Source organism: Oreochromis aureus, linkage group 7 (genome assembly GCF_013358895.1).
Source record: "Oreochromis aureus strain Israel breed Guangdong linkage group 7, ZZ_aureus, whole genome shotgun sequence".
NCBI classification, from domain to species: domain Eukaryota; kingdom Metazoa; phylum Chordata; class Actinopteri; order Cichliformes; family Cichlidae; genus Oreochromis; species Oreochromis aureus.
The window spans coordinates 27580502-27594713 of NC_052948.1; the positions used below are offsets into that span (position 1 = coordinate 27580502).

General features: G+C 43.7%; 2 protein-coding genes across 4 annotated transcripts; one reads left to right on the top strand and one right to left on the bottom strand.

Annotated features, from left to right (window-relative positions):
- Positions 1-396: 396 nt before the first annotated feature.
- Positions 397-11677, bottom strand: prpf4 (PRP4 pre-mRNA processing factor 4 homolog (yeast)). 2 transcript variants are annotated; one of them, XM_031742012.2, is made up of 15 exons: positions 11578-11677; positions 8032-8211; positions 7650-7836; positions 7403-7490; positions 7243-7322; positions 3787-3880; positions 3562-3656; positions 3387-3445; positions 1935-2058; positions 1759-1848; positions 1410-1532; positions 1219-1326; positions 870-988; positions 681-787; positions 397-603 (listed from the first exon to the last, which is right to left on the bottom strand). In XM_031742012.2, exons 2-15 carry the CDS (start codon positions 8201-8203, stop codon positions 517-519), a joined length of 1533 nt encoding a protein of 510 aa, XP_031597872.2. In that variant the 5' UTR covers positions 8204-8211; positions 11578-11677; the 3' UTR covers positions 397-516. The 2 variants fall into 2 exon arrangements, with proteins under 2 accessions (XP_031597872.2, XP_031597855.2); XM_031741995.2 differs by lacking the exon at positions 11578-11677 and adding an exon at positions 11362-11500.
- cdc26 (cell division cycle 26 homolog) lies at positions 11633-13603 on the top strand. Of its 2 annotated transcripts, none has more exons than XM_031742026.2 (3): positions 11633-11734; positions 13141-13239; positions 13365-13603. In XM_031742026.2, the coding sequence occupies exons 2-3, from the start codon at positions 13159-13161 to the stop codon at positions 13575-13577; spliced, it is 294 nt and encodes a 97-aa protein (XP_031597886.1). In that variant the 5' UTR covers positions 11633-11734; positions 13141-13158; the 3' UTR covers positions 13578-13603. The 2 variants fall into 2 exon arrangements, with proteins under 2 accessions (XP_031597886.1, XP_039471442.1); XM_039615508.1 differs by lacking the exon at positions 11633-11734 and adding an exon at positions 11766-11930.
- The last annotated feature ends 609 nt before the right edge of the window (positions 13604-14212 follow it).

The following is a 14212-nucleotide window of genomic DNA, read 5'->3' on the forward strand; positions in this document are numbered from 1 at the left end:
GAAAAATAAATAATTGAAATGGGTATATATTTGTTTTTGTTAAGTTGCCCAATAATTATGCACAGTAATAGTCACCTGCACACACAGATATCCCCTAAAATAGCTAAAACTAAAAACTACTTCCAAAAACATTCAGCTTTGATATTAATGAGTTTTGGGTTCATTGAGAACATGGTTGTTGTTCAATAATAAAATTATTCCTCAAAAATACAACTTGCCTAATAATTCTGCACTCCCTGTAGGTTAGGTCCTCTGTGTTAAAATAGTATGTCAAAATGTAAAAAAATAAATAATCTAAAATCAGACAGGTAAAATAAAACACTGAACAGAACAAACCATCTTTAAAGGTGAAACATAAAAGAGCTCCGGGCTCATGAAAATGAATCAGCTTCAAACTTTTTAAAATGACTTTTTTTTTTTTTTTAATTCCAAAAACTGAAAACAAAATATTTTACTGAAAAATAAAAACAGTAGATTACTATCAGGATGATATAACTCATAATTTCACTAATGACATCACTCCGACAGCCACAGTTTGAAGGTCCGATCGTAGGAACAGGTGGCGATGAGTTTCCCATCAGGTGACATGTCGACGCCCATCACCTGAAAACACAAACAGGTCAGAGATCGCCAGCAATTAGGAACGCCCGAAGGGACCAATCAAAGCATAGCGCTCGTACCTTGCCCTCGTGCCCGGCAAGTGTCTTCAGCGGCATCCAACCCGGATGACTCCAGACCTTCGCCGTGTTGTCGTACGCACCCGTTAAAAGGAAGTGCCCGTCTGTAGCTGCAAACACAGGAAGTAAATTCACATTAACAGGAAGCAAGGTCAGTAATATTTAGTTTTGTTGAACAATAAAGTTTTTTACGTTGAAAGCGGACGGCAGACAGCAGGTTCTGGTGGGCGGGGACTGTGTAAAGACACTTCCGGTTTCTCAGCTCCCAGACCTTACAGGTGTTGTCTCCACTTCCTGTTGCCAGATGATACCTGAGAGGAGAAACATGGATGAAGTTGTTAATTCTGATCAAACCGTGAAATTTATCATTTTAACATGTTTACAACAAAAACAATAACAATCTCTTCGCTTCCTGCAGAATCCCGATTATTGATTATAGATAATTTCTCTCCATGCTGGAGCTGGGATTCGTCAGGTGAGTTTTAATGTGGTAGTCTCTGATTGGCTGTGTGTTTTGTGTGATGCTTTGTGATTGGCTGACCCGTTGGGGGAAAAGTGCAGGCTGTAGATCTCCTTCAGGTGACCCTCGAGGAACACCACGCAGCGTCCCGTCCGGAGGTCCCACACCCTGCCAAACGCATCCAGGCCTCTGATTGGACCACAGACAGAGCTGATTTGTTAGTTACAGAGACGTGCCGAGATGTGCTAGATGATATTGTAGCGTTTGTTTACCCTGTAGCAGCCAGAGAACCATCAGGGTGAAAGGTCAGGTCGTGGACACCTTTGCTGTGACCTTCCTGATGGAGGATTTCCTCCTGAACCTCCAGATCCCAGAGACGCCACGAGTAATCGTAGCTGCACTCCGCACGGACAGGAAATACATCACACACGGAAAAATATACTTCTGTTGTGAACTTGAAGTAAAACTTTCAAAGTAAAATGGAAATTTTTTTAAGAAAAAGTAGGTGATGCTCAGTGTTTGAGCATGCTCTGTCTCTACACGTTACACAGGTATTTTGACTCATTACAGTAAGAATGAAAACATGAGTAATCTGATTATTCTGAGTAATTTCTACTTTACCAGGTTGTTCCCAGGAACCGTCCTGATGGATGCCAAGACACCCGAGAAACTCGCTCGCTGTGACCTTCAATGTCTGCCACTGGCTCATCACTACAGCAACCAGAGACACAAAGCCATTAATTACCAATAGGATATGAATCAGACCCCGCCCCCAGTTACCTGCCCCTTGCCCTCACCTTTCCAGGTTCCACAGCTTCACTGTGCCATCAGCGGCACACGAGGCCAAGCTGACATCTGATTGGCTAAGAGAAACTCCGACCTGGGGGCGGAAGACGACGGCGCCCACATTGGTGTTGTGACCTTAAGCCAATCAAAGAGCAGAACACAAAAGGGTGGATCCTCAGACAAATGATTCACAGGTGATCAAAGTATTGATCAGTTATTATTTAACCCTCTGGGGTCCAGCGTTTTTGACTACATTTTGATTTCACATTTAAAAACTGTTTACCTTCCCTTGTTTGGTATCATTGTTTTCAGCACAACCTCACATGTTTAACAGCTATTTGTTCATTTTGACATACTGTATTAACACAATTGATCTAAAAATCAGACAAAAAACAAAAGCCGAACAACTAGGTGTTCTCCATAAAATAAGATTGTTACATGTCTGCAGGCTGCATGTTTTCTTTCCCTCTCCTTTTGTTTGCCATTCCCTTAGGTACGCAGACTGCAGGCTGATGTCAATTTGGGGATCTCCAACTAATTAGAGGAGGGAGACCCTGATTGGACAAACCAGGAGTGCACACCTTGATAAGGAGACTCACCTGTGGCTGGGCGTGGCTCTCTTCCCTCCTTAGAATTGTTTGGCTCATGTGTAAAGCTCCTCTGCTGTGTTTCTTTTGTTTGATGGTTGTGGTGGGAGTAAAAGTGGACTAGGTAAGTTTGGGGACCCCATACACTTACTCACGAAGAGTCTTTTTGTTAGAAACACTAGGTAAGTAGGTTGGTGCCACCCATGTAATTTTGAGCTTGTTTTGAGTTGAGGTTTAGGGTCTTTCTGTTTTTGTTTTCTAGGATAATAGCTCAGCCAGGTTTTGGTTTTGTCTTTTGGTGTTTTTTTGGCACAACCTAACTGTCCCTTTCTCCCCCACATTTGTTGTTTGAATTTTGGTTATTTATTTTGTGAGAGCGCTGCCATTAAACCTTTTTCTTAACACTTGTACCGAGTTTCCGGAGGAGTTGTGTTATTCCCTCCTGCCCGTGAGGAGATGTAACAGATGATACAAATTGTTTGTACCACTCCAGAAAATAGCTTCTTCCACTATAGGACAGAGGAGCATATTACAAGCCTGTTACCAGCAGGCTTGACAGCAGGAGGCGTATCACTCCTGTTTTCCACCTGGAGACCACGTTTACACTGCAGTCTGCCTTTGGTGTCTTTTTGGCAGCAACTGTGACATTCAGCAGTCACCTCATTGTTTTGACATGCAAAACAATCAACTACACTACACAAGACACACACAACTATTTTATTGCAAGCCCTTTAAAATATTATTGTATATGTACTGATCATATAATAGCTGACATTTCTTTGGTAATAAATCTGAAACCTCTAACTAATGAACTATAACTAATCAACATATAGATTTCAATGTAACTAACAAAAACAAATATTAACCACTGCCCACCTCTGAGTGTCCGAATCAGGTTGCAGTCGGGGACGGACCATAGCTTACACAGACCGCTCCTGGAAGTGTTAGCACATTAGTATTAGCTTCAATACAGCAGTTAGATAAGCTAACATTCGCTCATGCTAATGCTAACTGTATGCATTTTATCCTAGCAGTGGGTGGTGCTTGTTACCAGGAGGCTGTAGCCAGCATTTTGGAATCGGGGCTGAAGTGGCAGAAGCTGATTGGTCGATCGTCCCCAATCTGACTGCAGAAGTTGTTCAGATTCTGAAGAAGCAGAAGGGGGGGCGGGTTAGTGCTGCTCATGCTCAGTGAGAACGAGAACATCTGTTGTGACACTCACAGTGATGTGTTTTTTTTGGCGTGCTGCTATCTGCAGTTAATAAAACTGACTTACCCTCAGGCTCTTGTGCAGCTCTTGTTGTCGGATTGTTTTGGTTGCCTCGGTAACTTCCTTCTGAGCGCGTGCAGCCTCCAGGCGCCTCATTGCTCTGATGGACCAATCACAGAGATAAGGAGCTATAGCCAGTGAGAATCAACCAACTGACATGATATTTTTATTATTTCTTCTTGACGGATCCTGGCAGCTCGTTTACAAAGTCTCAAATACTTTAAGATGGCAGTGTGCGATTCTATGTATGGAAAGTCTAAGGAGCCAAACGCGTTTCTGTACAAGTGAAGACTGTTTTCGTCCACAATAATACGGTATGAATTCCTGCAACAGGGATATTATTGCCATAGCAAAACTGTGTGTTTAAAACTAGGGGAGCCCAGCCATGTCTGACGGCGAGAGCCGTGTGCCCGCCTCTGAGGATAAGTTAGTAAACAGGAAGTTGTCTTGATGCATGCTCAATTATCTAGGTAAGTATATCCCCCCAAAATTATTCTGTTCATCTGGACGTAGCGTTTGTAGTGGGAGAAATATATAGTCATCCAATGATTTCTTCAGTCTCAGCTAACTGCAGGTTTCCCCAACCTTATAAGCAGTACACTTGCACAATGACTGAAACTAGCCCACTGAATGAACTGTGAGGTCATTTTCATAGCTGAATAGTGAAGTGGTAAGACTACACAACTTCAGAGCGGGAGTCGCAAGTTTGATTCCCACCCGGTATCCAGTAAGGGTCCTGGCTACACCCTCCATGCTAAAAAAAACCAAGCCCTGGAATGCCGCGGCTACGTCTGCAGCCTGTCCACAGTTCAGACACAAGCATTTCACTACATGTTCAATATGTTGTACTGTGTATGTGACAAATAAAATTTGTTATTTTTTTTTTTTTTTTTTATTTGTATTGTATTTAGTTTCTCGATCATTAATATGCAAATTGTCATGACCATTGATCAATGGCCAAGAGTACCATTCACAGAGAGCTGGGGAATGGCTGCAATCACAGCATTGTAAGATGGTCTAGTACAGCATGAAAAGTCTAAGACTAGGCAGCAAAGGAAGTTTGAATTACTTGCTGCACGTCAAAAACCACAGCAAATTATGGAGAGAGTCAGGAGATACCCAGGGAGAGTCCTCACCAGCGAGAAGAGAGAAGGATGCCACACCAAGCACAGGGACAAGTGGGTGAAAAATTTGTCTGACAGACAACTCGCCCAAGCAGAGAAAAATATCATTGCATTAAGGGTTGAACTTTGTTGTGACACCAAGACAAAATCCCACTAGTGGAACTGATCGCAGCCACAGAAACAGCGATTCAAAACTACAACATAGCAACTGCCGATGAATGTTTCAGCAATGCAAAGCCCACAGCATCCAACATCAGCATGGAGGAGAGGAAGGCACTCACATCACTTAGTAATGACAACAACATTATCATCCTTCTGGCAGACAAGGGTGGGTTCACAGTTTTGTTAAACCATAAAGACTATGATGAGAACATTTTGTCAGTGCTCAGTGATGAAAATACTTAGGAGCCCCTGAAATGAGACCAAGGAAGTGGTTACAGGAAGAGGGTGATGGATTGTATGAAGTAGTTAGAAAAAGACAATGCTATTGACCGGACCTCATACCAAAGGCTATACCCAGGGGAATCTACACCAAGTCTGTATGGTTTACCGAAGATACGTAACAGAGTGTACCTTTAAGATCAATTGTCTTTATGATCAACTCGGTCACCTATAACATCTCAAAGTTTCTGGCATCGATCCTCAACCCGCTGGTAAGCAGCTCTGAACATCCAGAACTGGATGTGATTTAATTCCACCTATTTCACATACAAGGGTCAGTACTACAGGCAGAAACATGGGTGTGCCATGGGTTCCCCAGTTTCAACCATTGTGGCCATCACACCTGATTGAATTCACATTAACTCTGTGGACTAACACATCGAATTTACCAGGGAGGATATGAAAAGGATATGTCACCAATTCAGAGTAGAGCTGCTGCTCCTCCACATCGAAAGGAGCCAGTTGAGGTGGTTTGGGCATCTGACAAGGATGCCTCCTGGGCGAGGTTTTCCGGGCACGTCCCACCGGGGGGAGGCCCCGGGGCAGACCCAGGACACGCTGGAGAGATTATATCTCTCGGCTGGCCTGGGAACGCCTTGGTGTTCCCCCAGATAAGCTGGAGGAGGTGGCTGGGGAGAGGGAGGTCTGGGCTTCTCTGCTTGGGCTGCGGCCCCGGATAAGCGGAAGGAAATGGATGGACGGATGGATATGAAAAGTGGCAGGTTAGCCTTGTTAGACTCTGAGATTTCCATCAGTAATGAGGAAATTTAAAAGCTGATGTATACCGTAAACCAATGTTGGGTGTCATCAGGACGACACACCATCCCCACAGATACAGTAGCCAGAGAAGCAGAAGAACATCACATCAAGAAGGCCCTGAGTAAATGTGGTTATCCCAGCTGGACTTTTGTCAAAGCTGGGAAGGCACCTAAACGCTGCAGGACTCCGCAGTCTATTTACACCTACAGGCCAGTGGACACTCTTTTAATGATAAGGACGTACACATCCTGGACAGGGAGGAACGCTGGTTTGCGTGGGAAGTCAAGGAGGCCATTTACGAAAAGCGAAAGACCATCTCTAAATCAAGGACGGGGCCTAAGGGTACATCTTTCCCCATCTTAAAATGCTGTGATTGCAGCCATTCTGCAACTCTCTGTAAATACTACTCATGGCCATTGATGAATGGTCATCAATGATCAATAGTCTTTGATCAATGGTCATGACAATTTGCATATTGATGATCAAGGAACAGACCTCACATTGTTCGTCAGTGGTTCCAGTTTCAGTCATTGTGCAAAGGTACTGTTTATAAGGTGCCCGTTGTGATTTGGCACTATATAAATAAAACCGCCCCTCTGAGGGCGGAACCAGGACATGCTGGAAAGATTACATCTCTGAGCTGGTCTGGAAACACCTCCCTGTCCCTGTAACTGGATCCCGGATAAGCAAAAGAAAATGATGGAACGAAATGAATCGACCCACACACGACATCCTGGCAGGAAATTTCTCTGAGTCCGTGAGCGTGTTCAACAATTATTTGACAGTTTTACTTTAGATTTAAAGGGGAAACCCAAGCTCGGTTACTCTGCTGCTTACATTTCTTCTTTTACCCGAGCATGTGGAAAGACTAAATTTAATATTACCGATTGGTTATTGGTTGTCATGGTGACATGGCTGCACATGAAACATAAAAGACAGCGTTCAGTGGTGAAGGTTAACGTGGATGTTTATGTATTCATCAGGCGGGTTTGAGACGGAGGGATTTTTAGCGCTTTTATCCTTCTGTAAGGACTCAGTGTGGTGCCCTGCCTAGTAACTGTGAGAGGAGTCTGGAAGAAGCGGTGCACTCAGTGGTTCTCTTTGCTCCTCCTCCTCTCACGCTTTGATGATGACTCACCGGGGAAGAGAATATCTGGCCAACCAGAGCCGAGCATCCTTTAGGGAGGGGGAGCCTTCGTGGTACCATGTCTGCTGGCACTGTGATTGGTCAGAGAGAAAATGTTTAGATCATGCGACCAGGTGTTCTGAAGCCCCACCCACAGTCCAGGTCAGCTGACCTCATCCTGCGACCTCTTCGCTCGCTCTTCGTCCTTCCTGGATTTCTTCAGAGCATCTGGACCGACCACGGACAGCACGCTGCGCAGCCTGAAGACATACACACACATATGCATACACTTTTACTTCCTGTTTGCTTCCTGCTTCCTTCCTATCACACTGATAAAGTTTGACAGGGTTTTTTTTTTTTTTTAATTACTGCCCTAAAATGTTTCCAAGATGACTGCTGAGAGTGTTATTTTGCCCCACCTTTCGCGGCGGTCAGCTGGTCCCTCTCCAAACAACGTGATTGGCTCCCCGAGCGCACGGAGGCCAGCTTTCACCTCAGCGTCATCAGTGGACACGGTGATCTGTCGGGCTCGTCGCCGTCGCTCAAACTCAGCAAGCGCTTCCTGCTGCCGCTCACTGACCCGCTCTTCAATCTCCAGAGTCTCCCCTGCAGGGCATCATGGGAAACAGAGTTAACCAACTTCCTGCTCTCAATTAATCACAGATCTGATTGGGCAGATGTTATTGATCACATGATCAATCAGAGCCTTGACTTTCGGCACTGTGGTCAGCAGAGGGTGGAGGTTTTTCTAATGTTTTTTAAGAGACATGTTATCAGAGAAATGGTGAACAAACAGCTAACCTGATGAGATGTTGATGTTTCCCGCCTCAATTCCCACCCTGACTGCATCGCTTCCTGTTGCTGTGCTGCTCGCCACATTAGCGCTCAGACGCTCCCGCTCTTTCTCCTCCAGGCTTCCATAGAAAACTCTGCTCTTCTTCACGGCCGGAGCCACATCCTCCTCATCGGACATATTGACTTCTTTTTTCCGGAGAAACAACAAAAACACATGAGGAAGATACAGGTGACATTTTTAATGACAAAAAGAAAAACTGCTCAGAAGAAAAAACATTATTGATATAATGAGCAGCAGCAGAATGGCTGAAACTCAAACAATCACCCTGATCAGTAATAAGTGATCAATCAGCAATGTGAATCAGACACAATTCATACTAAACTTTAACACCTTTATTTTGAACTTCGTTTTTGAGCTGCTGTAAGTTCCTGCTCAGCTTCACTTGCTGCTGTCGGTCAGACAGAATGACACGCTCACAATGATCAGCATCTGTTACAATGGTGAAATGATCTTAATACACCTGCTGACATGTTAATCTCACCACAGAGCTCCACCTCACTGACCTGCAGGTGTGGGTCACAGACAGGTGTTGCACCTGAGGCATGGATTTCCTCTCATCCAGGTAACTTCAGGTTATGCTGGGTTTCTGTACTATTAAGGTCGGAGACTTCCTCCTCATGCAACTCACTGTTGTAACTGATGGGATTTACCCCAGGTTAGAGATCAACAGGTATGAAATCACACCTACTGACCAATCACTATTCCTGGATGATCCCTCGGAGCTCTGCAGGGAGAGTTGCAGGGTGTTTTTCCCTGATCGTCAGTAGTACAAACCGGATTCCAAAAAAGTTGGGACACTAAACAAATTGTGAATAAAAACTGAATGCAATGATGTGGAGATGGCAAATGTCAACATTTTATTCAGAATAGAACATAAATCACGGAACAAAAGTTGAAACTGAGAAAATTTATCATCTGAAGGGAAAAATATGGTGATTCAAAATGTCTTGGTGTCAACAAATCCCAAAAAAGTTGGGACAAGGCCATTTTCACCACTGTGTGGCATCTCCCGTCTGGGGACCGAGGAGACCAGTTTCTCAAGTTTAGCAATAGGAATGCTCTCCCATTCGTGTCTAATACAGGCCTCTAACTGTTCAATCATCTTGGGCCTTCTTTGTCGCACTTTCCTCTTTATGATGCGTCAAATGTTCTCTATAGGTGAAAGATCTGGACTGCAGACTGGCCATTTCAGTACCCGGATCCTTCTCCTACGCAGCCATGATGTTGTGATTGATGCAGAATGTGGTCTGGCATTATCTTGTTGAAAAATGCAGGGTCTTCCCTGAAAGAGATGACGTCTGGATGGGAGCATATGTTGTTCTAGAACCTGAATATATTTTTCTGCATTGATGGTGCCTTTCCAGACATGCAAGCTGCCCATGCCACACGCACTCATGCAACCCCATACCATCAGAGACGCAGGCTTCTGAACTGAGCGTTGATAACAACTTGGGTTTCTGCGCAACATTGTGGGAATTGGTGATCCTCTACCCATCTTGGCTTCTGAGAGACACTGCCACTCTGAGAAGCTCTTTTTATACCCAATCATGTTGCCAATTAACCTAATTAGTGTTAATTGGTCTTCCAGCTCTTCATTATGCTCAAATTTACTTTTTCCAGCCTCTTATTGCTACTTGTCCCAACTTTTTGGGGATTTGTTGACACCGTGAAATTTTGAATCAACATATTTTTCCTTTAAACTGATACATTTTCTTGGATTAAACTTTTGATCTGTCACCTACGTTCTCTTCTGAATGGAATATTGACATTTGCCATCTCCACATCATTGCATTCACTTTTTATTCACAATTTGTTTAGTGTCCCAACTTTTTTGGAATCCGGTTTGTAAACACTCAGTTTTATTCTTTTCTAAGCATCAATATCTGAGCCTAAAGCCCCTTTTCCATTAGTACGACTGGTTTTCCATAACAATCGAGTACCACCTGATCTGTGTGATCGTCGTCACAGCAACGACGCCGAGTTTCCTGTGAAGTAATTAATAACCAACACGAATGCTACAACAAAGGTGGACATGGAGGCGACGATATACCTGCTGCTCGGTCTGTGGCTTTCAATTAGACTCAGGGAACGGGGCATTGTTTTTTGTAGCCATTTCATTTCGTTGCCTGGTTTCAATAATGGCGTTTTTGATTTCATGAACAAGACGCTTTCATGACTCATCGAGTGGCACCACTGAGCAGCCAATCAGTGGCATGCAGTTTGACGACGTCACATTTAAGTACCTGCTTGGAACCCCAGCCCAGCAGGTATTATAAAAGTACCTGGTACCAGGTACTATGACCTGATGGAAAACCCTTGAAACCGTGGCGAGTACTAATGGGAAAAGGGCTTAAAACACCTGCGCTGTCCCTGCTGACGTCAGGTCAAGTCAACTGAGAGAAAAACACTGTGTTAACGTTTCTGGATTAAATTATGTTAAGAGTCCACGTCTCACGACCCACAAGGATCTGTGTGATGGCCACACTCAGAGCTGTTCCAAACACCAATGAAAGGAGCTTCAATGCTTCCTTTACTGAACAGATGAGACACTGGAGCATCCTTTATGAAAGGGAAGGAGCGACAGACTTATCTGACTGTTCATGAAAACAATCATATAAAAACCAAAGTGGAGCAGAGCATGAAAATGTTCATCATAACTTTTCCATTTCATCCATAAGCTGCTGATATATTCATAGTTTTTAACAGAAGCTGATAAACTCACAGCTGAACTCTGAACATCAGACTGCTGGAGAACTACCTCCTGTTGAGTTGTTACTGCATGAAGAACAGATTTACATAAACACTCTAAACATTAAGATCTCTATGAGCTGCTCACTAAGTTTTAGCTTGTGAATATTCATCCAGTTGTAGTACACTGTGTACCAGAGTTGCGCCTCTTTCAACGTTTAAGGCATCTTCAGTAAATCCAGCAGACTTTTAACCACCATCAGTACATCTGAGCCTGAATCTTTGTTCTTTAAAACTCCACGCTGGGTTTTTTTTAACAGGCAGCTGACCTGGCACAACAAAGGCCTTCGCAGAATCAGGCTGAGAACATGCTGTGTTGAATTCAAATTGTATTTGTAGTCCATCCTCTGAACTTTAGAGTTTCAACACCGCGGACATGTTTACAGGCGCCGCTCTAGGTGACCTCTGACCCCGTCCCCGTGTTAGGGTCAATGATAACGAAAACAGAGATTCGTAGTTCAGACCTCTAAGCCTCCTCCTGCAGCTCTGCACCGATCAGTAATCGGTAACTCCTCACTGTTTCTCACCTGTGAGTGTTTCAGGTAAAGCTGTGCAGTCAGCGGAGTCAGCGCGATCCCGGAGCCTCTTCGAGGGCTGAGTGGCGGTAACACGCCGGAGTACGAGCTAACGGATGAGGGGGTAGAGCAGAGTACGGCTGATCTACGCTTGGACGTTTGCCTCACCTGTGCAGTTGAACGCAGCGGCTCAGAGTGCCGTTAAACCGCTGAATGAGACATACTTACCGGAGGAAACGAACAACGCGCCTACGCGGAGCTTCGTGACCCGGAAGTTCTGAAGTGTCTCCGGCTCAGAGGTTGCATACTTCCGGTGGACACAGCAGCTGCAGAAAATAAACAGAGAGAGAAACGGCGGGAAAGAGCATTACAACTCGTATATCAGGTACCTGCACACCTGTTCACACTGAGGGTATCCGCGAGGACTGTCCGTTACCGGTCACTGTAACGTCACTGCGACTTCACTTTAGCGCAGCTTAGCTTAGTTTAGTTTAGTTTAGCTTAGCTTCTGTGAAATCCATCTGCGTGCGCACAGTGCGCATGAGTGGCGACTTAAGGAGCGGAAAGGTCAGGGGTCAGAGGTGAGACTGTTATAGCCAAGGTATGTCAGCAGCCAGTCAGATGAGACCTTTAAAGGTGTCTTTATAACCTTCAGGGCATCCTTTAGAAAAGCAAGCGAGCTAATGACTGAGTGGTGATCAGTCGCAGGAGATATTGCTCCAATTGATCATTGAATCACGAAGTGACTAATGTGCAGGAATAGGTGTTCTCATGGTTTTTCACAGTTTTTCAGGCTGCTGGTTCTTTTCTGGTGTTTCCTTCTGCTGCCATCACAACAGCAGACCCATAGTACCATCCACACTCATTTGACTGACCAATCTGAGAGCAGATCATGCTACTGGTTCCTGTCTGAACGGCAGGTGTAGTTTAGTTTCTATTGCTTTAGAAGCAGCTGGATGCCCTGAGCTCCGCCCTGAGGCCCATACCCCGGGTATCTCTCGGTTACCCTGACGTCAATAATCAGGAGGAGACTTCAGGAGTCAGTGTTGCCGTGGTGATAAGTTACCTGGACTCCTGCTGTGGCTTTATATCAATACGTTCATCATCAGGATCAAACACAGACATCAAACAGTGTGATCAGTGATTCTGATAACAAATATCAGGAAACATTTTTTAGATCTGATCGATCCTAATTATTGATCTGATGGAAACGAGAACTGAAACTGATTGCTGTTATTTATCAGATTTCAGAATAAATTAAAGCTTCTGTGTCTGAGCAGAAATAAATGATTTATTGATCCTTTAACCTTCATCACTTGACTTTTCTCCTTCCTCTGAAAACTTTTGAAGTCATCCTGCTCAATATAGGCATCATCATGACAACAGGAGTTGTGGTCTTCTAAGGTTTTATTTTGAAATTACAGGCGGCTGCTATGGCCTCATGATATTCACAGTAAAAGCACAACAACTTGTTTCTTTTTGTGCCACCATCAACTTTAGAGGCTGTAAAGATAACATAACATAACATAAGATAAACCTTTATTAGTCCCACACATTGGAAATCTTTTGGTCACAAAAGCATCTGGAAACAGGAGGGGTGACTTCAATAGAAGCGTGTGATATTTTATTTTGAAAAGGTTCAGGAAATGTGTGCAGTAAATCATATTCATCAGTTTTATAGAACATTGAGCTTGGAGGTGAATCATTTTCATCAGTTAGGATGTCAAAAAGCAAACAGATACTCTGTTGTAATCTGATTACTCAATCGATATATTGATCATCTGCTTTCAGCGTGGACACAAACTGAAAATGTTGAGGAGGAAACCGACTCGTCTAGAGCTTAAGATCGACGACACTGAGGAGTTCGAGAGCGTCAAGAAGGAGCTCGAGGTCTTCTCACTTTAGTACCAATCAATCAGTAACAGTCAATGAGAATGAATAACAATCAGTAACATCTGAGACTTTAAAGGAAGTAAACTGCAAACAGGACATTATCAGGTTTTCTTTTTCTTTAGGCCAGAAAACGTCAGCGAGAGGAGGCAGAGTCGGGAGGTGGAGTGGGTGGGGGCTCTGTAATTGGTGTTGATGTCATTGGGGGTGGAGCCTCTGCCTCCGCATCGTCCTCTACAGCCACATCAAGGGCAGAGCTTATCAATGAGCGAATCGGCTACAAGCCCCACCCCAAACCGGCGACCCTGCCAACCTTATTTGGAAGTTTACAGTTTTAATGATGAATAAAGTTTGAGCAAAAAAATCTTTGGAGTATCATTTTTTTTTACATGAGCAAACATAAACAATGTCAGAGTGAATCAGAACTGTAAGAAAAACATCGTGACCAATACAGGTGCTGTGTTGTACGGCGGTGAGGTGCCAAATTATGTTTATGGGGAGGCACAACTTTAGACTCATATGTATTCACAGTGACACGAGGCCGTCTCTGGTGCTGTTTAAGAGTTTACATTTTTTGCTCGATTATCATTCAGTGTACAATCCACAAAAAAAAAGTTTTTTTCCAGTCTGGAATCATTTTGATATTAAAATGCTAAATAGGGTCAATATTTTTCTTTCCCATTTCCTCTTTTAACTCAGATGAGAACTGAGCAATTAAGTTCCAATTGCTTTTTTTTCAAATGTATTAACATTATTTTATTTGCACATAAATGTGTCACATACAACACCAGCACTAACATTGCACATTTTTCACTTATACTTTCTCGTAAATTCTGCATTTGCATCATCTTTTTCTTACAATCAACTTAATTTAAATAAACACACTTCTCTTTCATTCAGTTAGCACTTTGTAAACAGGACCATTCATCACTGATTTGATGTCCAGAATAAACCTAGTTCAGACCCTCTCCAT